This window comes from Arachis duranensis, chromosome 8 (genome assembly GCF_000817695.3).
Source record: "Arachis duranensis cultivar V14167 chromosome 8, aradu.V14167.gnm2.J7QH, whole genome shotgun sequence".
Taxonomy (NCBI): Eukaryota; Viridiplantae; Streptophyta; class Magnoliopsida; order Fabales; family Fabaceae; genus Arachis; species Arachis duranensis.
In genome coordinates, this window is record NC_029779.3 from 12799094 (window position 1) to 12811340 (window position 12247).

A 12247-nucleotide genomic window follows, 5' to 3' on the forward strand; every position below is an offset into this window, starting at 1 on the left:
TCGTTGACACATCAGTCGTTTGTACTTCAACAGGAAAAGCTGCACAAAATATGGCCAAATAATAAATTTCACATTGATGTCAACTCGATTAAGTACATTTTTTACAATTCTAGTCATTTGATAATGATCTCCACGCAGATTAGCGCATACGATATTCAACACCTTATCAGCATTCTGATTACGTTGAACAATATGAGGCACACCTTCGATCTCATTGGGATTAACATGTAAATCCCCTTGGTCGAGATCCAAATTTTCAGGATTCATTCCAAAATTTTAATTTTGTGGATGACCTTCAGTAATCAACATTTTGAGCAATTCATTCGACTTATCTAGTCAAACGCTCATACTTAGTTTTATTATCGGCCGTTATTAGATTTAAAGTGGTAGTCATTTATTGAGTTAATAAATTAATCATGTCATAATGACTCTCATTGATATGCTTTCGAAAAGCAGCCATAGGCCTCAAATTATTTGAAGTTGAACCAACACGATATTCTCGATTCATTTCAAAGTGAGAAAAACTAGGTTAATTATTAACTGTACTTATTACATTCCCACATCGCATTGGGCTGCAAAATTTCCTATAAAAATGGTGTAACCAAGAGAAAGACCAAAAGGAGGCCAACCTACGGTTACTGGCAATTGCACTGGATTTGGAGAAATTCTAGGACATGGACTACGCCCACTTCCTCCAGCAGTTGCATTATAAATCACAACATTTTTTTCCAAAACTGGATTTTGAATAACTCCTTCTGCATTTGTTATTAAACTTGCAGAAATTTAGGCCACAAAAACAGGAACATTATCATTTGAAGACTCTAAATTACTGTTAGAAACTTTTTCTGTTATATTAATAATTCTCCCACTCTGAAGTTGCATACACCAAATCAAGATCAAAGTAAAAAAATCTTTGACATAATTTTGAAAAAAATTGTCCCACTGGACGTGCCAATTTGTTATGCATATTTTTAGCAAATCTTGGTCGATTCAATATTTATGGTCTGGGAACAAAACCTACCCCTCTTTTATAGATACCAGTTTGAACGATTGCACGAAAGATTTCATTTTTGAACGAGTAAAAAAGAAAAAACTTGAAATATAAATTAAAATTAAATTGCTTGATATTGAAGTTTCAAAAAGCGAAGTAAATGACTTCAAATTAAAAGAAAGCAATAAAATACCTCCAACACAGTCAAAAGACATTGAATTCAAAAGACAATGTGAAAATATTAAAAGAAGAAATGAAAAGACTTGTGAAGGAAGAGTAAATTGCAGAAAAAAATTACAAGAAATTTTAAAAGAAATGTAAAGACAATGAAAGGAATCCTACTAGAAAAGAGACACGAGGCAGACTCAGCAAATTGTCGCTAGGATGTGAGTGTGCGTGAGTGTTTTCTAAAAACGAATTCTAACCCCTTAATGTTTTTGAACCTTCTTAATTTATAGAATAAGCTGACCAATCTTATTTTACCAAATATTGCCCTTTAAAGAGTTCAAAAATAACTATGCTCGCTAATTGTAAATTTAAATAAATGTCCCTTTGCACAACTTACTTTTGATCACAATATTTCACTCGTTGGCTCCATTTTTCGACAAGCTCAAACAAATCAAGACTCTCTATATTAATTTCCGTCTCTCAATTCGACGCTGTAAGTTGAGTCATAGGTTGCTAATTATGCGCTAGTTGGCATTTGGTTTGTTACCCCTAATGCCTCGGCAAATTAGTTAATCAATTACTGTTATTATGTACATATATATACAATAGCTATTAGGGTATTTTTTAACTTTTTTCCTTTGGGAATTCATTCAGCCCCTTTTTGAATATTGGTTCTCTATTTACTTCCCTTCCTTTCTCTCTCTGCAAACCATCTCTCTTCTCATCTCCTTCTCTTTATCCATTCTTTCTTTCTTTGTTCTCAGACTCATCTAATAGTGTTTGATGAGAGTGAAGCCTCTCTTTCACCAATTTTTACATGATGCGGTGAGCGTGGAGGAGAGGTGAATCTTCAATAGACAAAACTGAGGATAGAAGACTTGGGATTTGACATTGCAATAGATTCGTCGATTCTCTGTTCTCAACTATTTCAATTCTCGATTCTTGAATTTCAATTCTCAATTCTTGACCAGTAATGGTTGATAATCAAGGAGTAAGTTCTAATCCATTGGATGCTCAGTCAATCGCAACTTTCTTGAGCCAACTCTCAACGTTTCAAGCTCAAATGGCAAAGAACAATGTCAATCCAATGCAAGATCCGTCTAGCCCCTACTACATTCATCCAAGTGAAAATTCTGGTAATCCTTTACTCTCAATTACTCACAATGCTAGCAATTATGGTTCGTGGAGTAGAGCAATGTTATCAGCTTTGAAAGCAAAGAACAAATTGAAGTTTGTAAATGGATCTCTTACAAAACCAAATGAGAATGATACACTATTTGAGGCTTGGGAAAGGTGCAATACATATGTAGTATCCTGGATCAATTTGTCATTGAGTCCCAAAATATCAGCAAGCGTGGTTTGGAATAATATTGCTTTGGACCTTTGGAAAGATTTGAAACATTGATATTATCAGGGAGACAAGTACAAAGTGGCTGAACTTCAGGAAGAATTATTCTCTATGAAGCAAGGCGATTTGAATGTGAGTGTGTATTACACTAAATTGAAATCAATTTGGGAAGACCTAAACAATTTTAGACTGATACCTAATTGCAAATGATGTGAATTTTCATGCTCATGTGGATTGGATGTGATACGACAATATAGGCGTGAAGACTATACAACTCGGTTTTTTCAGGGTCTGAATGATCAATACTCCATCGTAAGGTCGCAGTTGATGCTTATGAACCCAATGCCTGATATAAATGCTGCCTTCTCAATGTTGACTTAGCAGGAAAGACAATTTGGTGATACTCAATAGTCAAAAGTTTTCTTCAATAAGACTAACTCTTGACTTCAGCTTAGTGATGAGAGGAATCGAGGCAGAGGCAGAGGCAGAGGCAGAGGAAGAGGCAGGTTTCAGGCTGAGGGAAGAGACAGTGAAAACTGAATGCAATGCACATTCTGTGATAAAACAGGACACACAGTGGATATATGCTATAAGAAGCATGGCTTTCCCCCTCATCTTAGGTAGAGACAAGTTAGCAGCATCAATTACATGGCTCCTGAACCACAAGCTGTGAAGAAAAGTGATGAATTCAGTCAGAGCAATCTAAACAATTACCAAAAGGAAGCTAGTGATTCACCAAAATTAAATCTAACTTCTCACCAAAAGGAAGCTATTATCAAACTTCTCAATGGACAAGAGGCTCATGTGCAACCCCAAATTACAAATCAGGCACAACGTTCCCCAAACACCACTCCAATGGGTCAACGTAAAGGTATCATTTTAAAATATAACACAAATATTTCATCCTTTGTTGCTGCAAAATCTTCCCTTTGGGTCATAGACACTGGGGCAACTAATCAAGTGACATTTGCTTTAAATGATTTTGAGTCATATATTCAAACTAGCCTCATAATTGTTAGAATGCCTGATGGGAGCCAAACGGTTAGTAGCACCATTGGTACCATTAGATTTTCTAATCAATTATACATCACAAATGTACTTTTTATTCCAAATTTTGACTTCAAACTGATTTCTGTGAATAAAATAACGAATGGATTGAAGTGCCAAATGCTTATAAATGATCAAATTTGTGAGATCCAGGACCAAGCTACTTTGAAGAGGATTGGAGTAGTTAAATGTGCGGATGGACTCTATACTATGGATAGTCAAGCTGTTGTTGGCATTAACAAGCATGTAAATCACTTTATTCATGATTCAAGCACTTCACCACACCCTTATGCAGTTGCTACCACTTTGGACAGCAACTATGTGACTACACACATAGCAAATAATGTAACTGCACTCTGGCATTCACGCTTAGGACATGTTCCACGGTATAGACTAGAAATCATGCACAAAATTTATCCTTTAATTGATTGTAATGAGAACATAGATCCTTGCAACTCTTGTCATTTGGCAAAGCAAAAAAATTACCTTTCTCTTATAGCGTGACTGAATCTGTGAATTATTTTGATTTGTTGCATGTGGATATTTGGGGCCCTATTTCCACCCCGTCTATGCAAGGAGAAAAATATTTTTTAATGTTAGTTGATGACAAAAGTAGATATACTTGAGTTCATTGTATGAAAGCAAAATCCGAGGCATCTGAAATTTTAAAGAATTTTGTCAAATTTGTGCAAATTCAATTTAACAAAACCATAAAATGCTTCAGGTCAAATAATGGACCTGAATTTGCTTTGAAAACATTTAATGCATCTCAAGGAATTTTGCATCAAACTTCTTGTATTGAAACCCCACAACAAAACGGGATAGTGGAAAGAAAACACCAACATATTTTAGGCATTGATCGAGCATTATTATTTCACTCATTGATACCTAAATATTTTTGGAATTTTGCTATTTGACATGCAGTGTACTTTATTAACATTCAGCCTAGTCAATTTTTCAAAAATGAAGTTCCATTCGAAATTCTTTTTGGTACATTGCGAACTTTGTCAAATTTAAGAGTTTTTGGTTGCTTATCTTATGCATCAACCCTCACCAATGGGAGATCAAAGTTGGATCCTAAAGCTCGAAAGTGCATATTCTTGGGCTTTAAAGATGGTACCAAAGGATTTACTTTTTTTATTTAAATTCTAGAATTTCAAGAAATGTTGTCTTTTATGAGGATTGCTTTCCATATTCTGTGATTTCTTATCATTCTCATGAACATGACCAACCTCAATTTGCATCCAACTTGCATAAAAACACCTTTAACCCCCTTTATTGATGACACTACCAACTTGTGGAATCCTTTGCTGTCCAATCCTGCACAAACTACATCTCCAAACATCACAAGTGGGGACAACCATCTCCCGAGTCCCATTTCATCACATGCATCACAAACTACTCATGCATTATTCACACCTCAGCTAGCACACAACTCTTCATTACACACACCAACACCCCCAATTGAAGTAAGAAAATCTTCAAGAATAAAGAAAATGCCAACATACCTTAAGGACTACCATTGTAAGATACATACCACAACATCTACTATCAATTCTCTTTGCAGGTACCCGATATCACAATATATATCTTATGATGCACTTAGTCCCAAACACAAGTCTTTTTCTTTGGCTGTTGCCACAACTGTTGTGCCTAGCAATTATGAGGAAGCAATTATTCATCCTTACTGGAGAGAAGCCATTCATATTGAACTGGAGACTTTAAAGCAAAATCAAACTTGGTGCATTACAAAACTCCCCGCTGGTAATTAAGAAACTTATAGGTTGCAAGTGGGTGTTTCGGGTCAAACTTCACCCTGACGGTTCCGTTGAACACTATAAGGCCAGGCTTGTAGCAAAAGGTTTACCCAAATAGAAGGAGTTGATTTTATAGACACATTCAGTCCAATGGTTCGCATGACAACCTTGAGAATTGTATTGGCCTTAGCTGCGGCCAAGCAGTGGCACATCAAGCAGTTAGACGTTAACACTGCTTTTCTTCACGGCGATTTGAATGAGGAAATATACATGAAACTTCCTCCTGGGCTCGATCATCCGGCTGTACGATCAGATTCAGTTTGTAAACTTCAAAAATCTCTTTATGGTTTGAGACAAGCGAGTCGACAATGGAACTTAAAGTTGACTGAAACTCTCACCATTGGGGGCTTCACCAAATCTGAATCAGATCACTCTTTATATACGAAAATCACTTCTCAGGGGTTACTATCATTATGGTTTATGTTGATGACCTGGTTTTGACTGGTGATGACTTGGATGAAATTTAGAGAATAAAAAAAATTACTTGACCTGCGGTTTAAAATTAAAGATTTGGGTGATTTAAAATATTTCTTAGGAATGGAAGTGGCCAGATTCTCCAACGGAATTCACATCTGTCAGAGAAAATATGTGCTTGACATCCTCAAAGATTTTGGGTACTTAGATTACAAACCTGTTAGCACGCCTATGGATTACACTTGTGCTTCCAAATTGTCACGAGATAGTAGCACTGCTCTAGCTTATCACACTTCTTACCGGCAGCTCGTTGGAAGACTATTATACCTAACCAATACACGGCTAGACATTGTTTATGCTATAGGGCAACTTAGTCAGTTCATTGATGCCCAACTGATGAGCACATGCGGACAACTTTTCGTGTGTTAAAATACTTAAAAGGATGCCCATTCGTTGGTGTTTTCTTTTCAACAGACAATGACCTCAAGCTCACTGGTTTTGCTGATGCCGATTGGACAACATGTACAGATACTCGAAAGTCTATCACTGGCCACTGCTTCTATCTTGGAAGTTCCTTAATTAGTTGGAAGAGTAAGAAACAAAGCACCGTCGCTAGATCCTCATCCGAGGCAGAATATCGAGCCTTGGCATTGGCTACTTGCCAAGCTCAATGGATATCTTTCATCATGCATGACCTTAGATAGCCCCTAACGGAGCCTATTACTCTCTTTTGTGACAATAAATTCGCCATTCACATTGCCACTAATCCTATTTTTCACGAACGCACAAAGCATATCGGGTGGATTGCCACACCGCTCGGAATCAAAACCTATTTGGCCTCACTCACTTGATGCCAGTCTCCTCATCTAATCAGCTTGCAGATTTTCTGACAAAAACTTTGGCACCAGATTCTTTTGCGGTTAATCTTTTTAAACTAGGACTTCTAAACATCCACAGCCCTAGTTTGCGGAAGGATGTAAGTTGAGTCATAGGTTGCTAAGTATGTGTTAGTTGGCATTTGATTTGTTATCCCTAATGCCTCGACAAATTAATTATTCAATTAATGTTATTATGTACATATATATACAATAGCTATTAGGTATTCTTTTTAACTTTTTTTTTTTGAGAATTCATTCAGCCCCTTTTTTAATATTGGTTCTCTGTTTACTTTCCTTCCTTTCTCTCTCTTCAAACCATCTCTCTTCTCACCTTCTTTTCTTTGTCCATTCTTTCTTTTTTTGTTCTTAGACTCATCTAATAGTGTTAGACTCATCTAATAGTGTTTGATGAGAATAAAGCTTCTCTTTCACCAATTTTTGCAGATGCTTCCTAGTCTCTATCGAGTATCAACGATCTAATCGGTGGAAATTCTTCGACCAACACGTTTTAACTCAACTTTTTTTTTTTACTGAATATATAAGTGAAACATTATTTAATTATTCAAAAGTAATAAATCTCACAAATCACAAGTAATATTTAGGCGTAAAGTGGTAGTAGTAGTTCATCTCACCCATACCTCTATAATTAGAAATTGATTTCCAATAATAAAAAATGAAGCAAGTACTCTATTTCTTTTAAAAATTTAAATAATAAAAAAATTAGTCATGGTTATACTGGATAGTTTTTTAAAAAGAAAATCCTTTTACATGCAACATTAAAGCAATAATACTATTTATGTATGTAAGTATCTTTTCGAACCTTCTATCTAAACATAACTATTTTAAAAACTTACAATAGTCACCATCTATCATTATTCATTCATCCAATATTCAAAGTACACAATTTATTGAAGAACAGATGCTCGAATTGGTTTTTAAAAAAAATTAGATAAAAAAATTTGATCCCTGATAAATTTTTATTCTTTAAAAGTTACATCAGATAAATTTGCCTTTTTATCATTTTGAAGGAAATTAATTTATCTTATAGTAATATTTTTTAAAAACTTAATTATTTTATAATAAAATTTGTTAGAGATTTATTTGTTTGATACGTATATTAAAAATTTGATTGAAAGTGACAGAATGATCAATCTATTCGACGAGAATAATTTTCAAAAAATTATAAAAAGCAAAGTCTTGATCTAAAATTTTTTGGAGATAAATTTATAAGCTTACTCTTTATTTAATTTGAAGGGTAATATGGTCAAGGCACGAAACATTTTATTGAGTATATAGTTTAACCGGATATGGAAGTGTCCAAATCTTTTACCAACCTAATAAAGATTTGCAAAATGTATACTTTAATAGAAATAATGAACGACAAGCTAAACTAAGAAGCAAGCAAAAAGAATAATATTAATGGATATATAAATAGTGTGGCGCAGCCCCTTGTTAGTTTGATTTGGTGCGGTAAGAGTGGAAAAATTAAAAAGACTGCACAATATGGGAAGGTCTCCATGCTGCGATGAGAGTGGCCTTAAGAAAGGTCCATGGACTCCTGAAGAAGATCAAAAGCTTGTTCACCACATTCAGAAACATGGCCATGGAAGTTGGAGAGCACTTCCTAAGTTAGCGGGTCAGCAAATTATAATTAAATCTCTTATATAAAGTTTACAATATTAATTTCTTTCACTGAATTCATCATGATGTAGTTTGTTGATTTTGTTGATGCAGGTCTTAATAGATGTGGCAAGAGCTGTAGACTTAGGTGGACTAACTATTTGAGGCCTGATATTAAGAGGGGCAAATTCTCCCAAGAAGAGGAGCAAACCATTCTCCATCTTCATTCCATTCTTGGAAACAAGTACTTTCCTAATATATACTTTCTATCTCACTTACACCAATTCTTTTTCTTCTTTTATTTTTTAGTGGAGAAGAAATTCAAGGGTTTTTAGTGAGCTAGATTCTATTCTATATAGTTTTGTTTCATTATTCATCCATAAAGAAAATGGACAAAAAGTTTTTACTTTTGGCAACAATTATGTTTAGATATATTTCTTTATTAAAAATATAATTATCTATGTGTTAGTTTTTAATAAAGTGAAAACTCAGATGCAGTTAACTTCATGTGAAGTTGATAACTGAGAACCGTTAGATAAAAATTTAGTCAAATCATTTAACAATTCTCAACTATCAACTTCACATCAAGTTGGCTATACTTGAGTAGAAAGAATGGTTTAGTAATATAAGAGCGATATTGTTGAACAGGTGGTCAGCAATTGCGACCCATCTTCCGGGGAGAACAGACAACGAGATAAAGAATTTCTGGAACACTCATTTGAAGAAGAAGCTGATCCAGATGGGTTTTGATCCAATGACTCATCAACCAAGAACTGACCTTGTTTCTACCCTCCCATACCTCATAGCTTTGGCAAGCATGATGGATACATCATCATCAATTGATGAACATGCTCTGAGCTTACAAGCAGAGGCAATTCAAATGGCAAAGCTTCAGTACCTTCATTACTTACTCCAATCTTCCTCATCAAATTCCAACCTTGCCTTGGACCAACAAAACAATCCCATCAACATCACAAACATGGAACCTCCTTTCAGTTTGTTAAATGTGAAAGAGAATATTAATACTAATAATAATAATAATAATAATGGTCCTTCTTCATTTCCTCATCATCATCATCATGGGAATGGGATTCTTATTGATGATGATAGTAGCTGTCAACCACTCCACTACCACCCAAACTTGCTATTATCTCACTTTTTAGACCCACCATCACAACAAGTCTCTTTCAATTCCCAATCATGTTTGAATAATATTAATGAGCAAGGTCAAGGTTCTACTACTAACTATGCAATCATAAGTCAAATGGATCACACAACAGCTGATGATAATTCCTCCTGGATTCTTCCATCTTCTTCTCCATTGTCATCTATTGCTCCAAATAATAATGGACCCTCTACTACTACTAGTAACAATAATAATCCAGGAGATACAAGCAGCACCACTTCTAGCTATGGAGGAGGAGGAGGACCTGCTTCTTCCTCCTCTTCTTATTGGTCTGAACTCTTTCTTGTGGACCCTACTATCATGCATGAGCTACCTTAATTTTATTTTTATTTTCAGATTATAGTTGGCACTGTATTTGGTTTGTGTGTGTGTGTTTTTATTCTATGCCTTGTTCATCATCACATTATTGTTTCTTGCCACTTCTTTCAAATCAACACACATCTACATATATATAGGTTATATATATTATAGTATGTATAAATATATATGTATTACATGTATGCGTATTTATATAATTGATACATGTTTGGTGTACATAACTCTTGGAAAGATTAGTAGGACATAGTATATGAATGTCAATACAATTATTTTTCTCTTTAATTATCTATTTTTATTTGTTATTAAATTAATTAGATTTCAATGCATTGAATTTGAATGAAAGAGGTAACGACTCATTTTTTTTTTCAAAGTAATTTTATGATATAAAATCAGAATGTTTGTAACATAAAAATTATTACAACTGGCGCACAATGCACATTGTTAATTTCCATATGAATTATATATCAACAAACATGTATAGTAGTTTCTGCAGTAAAACAGAAGCAAAATAATAAATCACGGCTAATCAAAGTTTCCACAATTCTAAAAATCGTGGCTAATGAACCAAAAGTCATGCTAAATAAAAAAAAAATATTAGAAAGATAATAACATAAAATTATTTTATTTAATTTAATATAACATTCACCTAAAATATAATATCTATAATTATATATTATTACGTTTAAAATAATTTTTTTATTTTAATAATAATTAAAAAATACAAAATAAAAAATTAATACATTAAAAAAAAAACAAATTATCACTTCCAATAGTTCTTAAATTATAAATCCTAAACATTATTCTAAAAAAATTAAAATTCTCCTCTATAGCCACAGTAGTTTTGCGAGCTTTAACTATATATGATTTGTTTTTTTCCGCAGCTTAAACCCGCTTCTCTTGTAGTGAGAATGTATGGCTGCTATAAATTAAATAGAGAGAAAACAGTTAAGAATTGTTTTCTCATCCACCAACTCATCAAAGGGTGGTTTACTTAAGAATGTATATATAAACTTAGTTACTCGAATCAAGTATGGGGGATAGGAGAGGTATATCACTCTTGTAAATCATTCAAGTAAATACGTTCTTGTATCTAGGACAATGAAGGAAATATTGATATATAATTACAATAATCTGTTTGCTTTGGCCTCTTAAATATATTTGCTAATTGATCAGACGGAAGAGTATTAGAATCTTAATTAATTTATTTATTTTCCAACGTAGGATAACCAAATTAAGTACTTTGCCGGTATATATTAATAGAATAATGTCAAGTAGTGTACATCAAAATCAAAATTAGCCAGAAAAATTAGTTATTAGTATAAAATACAAATTAGAATATAAAATACATATTAAAAATGAGTTAAACAAAAAAAATATATATAGTGATAATTTTAGTATACAAGTAATATTTTTGATATTCATATTATACTATAAGGTGAATTCTATGATGTAGAAAGAAAGATTCTTCTACATGTGTATGTTTGTGTTGTCAAAAGAGTAGTGTGACAAGTATTTAGAAAAAGAGTAAATCAATAGACAAGATTTGACATGTTACAAGTAAAATATAGTATATTTTGTCTTATGTAACATGTAAATAATGTATTGATTAAATAGACTAATTATATTTATGTTAATTAATTATCAAAGATAATATTAGACCTTGTATGATTTTTTTTATTTTTGGACTTTTTTGAATATACGCTCTCTCTCACCAAAAATATTAATTTTATACACAAAAATTTATTAATACTTATTTGTTTTAATATATTCTTTTTTTTCTTTTTTGATGACTTAGATATATTCAGTTTCACAAATATAAAAATATATTTATATATTTTAACCAACAAAAAAACATATAACTTTACATATTTACATACATTTAAATTAATGGTAATATTTATATATATTTAATCTAAATATTATATCAATATATCTGTCAATATTACTCTGGGTACATATAGATATTTATAAAAAAATATTATTCAAACACCACATATTCTTGACATCTTATAAAAATAGTTTGTTATTAATTATTTATATATTTAAATTTTTTAATTAATAAAACAAAAAAATATATATTTAATTATTTAAAAAATATCAATGTCAAAATAGCATTTGTAATATTGTCATTTTTATGGTGTAGAAAGAAAGAATATATATTTTGGGAGAGTTGAATTTTTTTTAAGAATGAAAATTGTAATAAGAAATTTTGTTTTTTTTTGTTATAAAGGAAAATTAAAAATAAATTTAATTTTAATATAGTGTTAGTATAAAATAATTTTATATTTATATCTAATGACGTAACATTACGTTAACAAAAATAATTACTTTTTATAGACAGTGTGAATTGTCATCCAAAAGACTAAATATAATTACACGACTGTGTAAAACACATTTTATATTGTCAATATATCAAAATTAAACTCACTAAAAATATGTGCACCAAAATTTGTATAACAC

The 12247-nt window shown here is 32.4% G+C and overlaps 2 protein-coding genes across 2 annotated transcripts; both read left to right on the forward strand.

The window, feature by feature from the left end:
• The first annotated feature begins 5908 nt into the window (after positions 1-5908).
• LOC107460868 (uncharacterized mitochondrial protein AtMg00810-like) lies at positions 5909-6489 on the forward strand. Its single transcript, XM_016079285.1, has 2 exons — positions 5909-6158; positions 6260-6489. The coding sequence occupies exons 1-2, from the start codon at positions 5909-5911 to the stop codon at positions 6487-6489; spliced, it is 480 nt and encodes a 159-aa protein (XP_015934771.1).
• A 1647-nt stretch (positions 6490-8136) lies between these two features.
• On the forward strand, positions 8137-10008 carry LOC107460870 (transcription factor MYB93). The gene is made up of 3 exons (XM_016079287.3): positions 8137-8299; positions 8398-8527; positions 8932-10008. The coding sequence occupies exons 1-3, from the start codon at positions 8167-8169 to the stop codon at positions 9785-9787; spliced, it is 1119 nt and encodes a 372-aa protein (XP_015934773.1). The 5' UTR covers positions 8137-8166; the 3' UTR covers positions 9788-10008.
• Positions 10009-12247: the final 2239 nt, after the last annotated feature.

Excerpts from the sequence above, each read along its gene's own strand:
- LOC107460868 (XM_016079285.1), top strand. The coding sequence starts at position 5,909 with ATGGAAGTGGCCAGATTCTCCAACGGAATTCACATCTGTCAGAGAAAA. Across the intron at positions 6,159-6,259 it reads TTATGCTATAGGGCAACTTA|ACAATGACCTCAAGCTCACT; the intron begins GTCAGTTCATTG and ends TCTTTTCAACAG.
- LOC107460870 (XM_016079287.3), top strand. The coding sequence starts at position 8,167 with ATGGGAAGGTCTCCATGCTGCGATGAGAGTGGCCTTAAGAAAGGTCCA. Across the intron at positions 8,300-8,397 it reads AGCACTTCCTAAGTTAGCGG|GTCTTAATAGATGTGGCAAG; the intron begins GTCAGCAAATTA and ends TTGTTGATGCAG. Across the intron at positions 8,528-8,931 it reads CATTCCATTCTTGGAAACAA|GTGGTCAGCAATTGCGACCC; the intron begins GTACTTTCCTAA and ends ATTGTTGAACAG.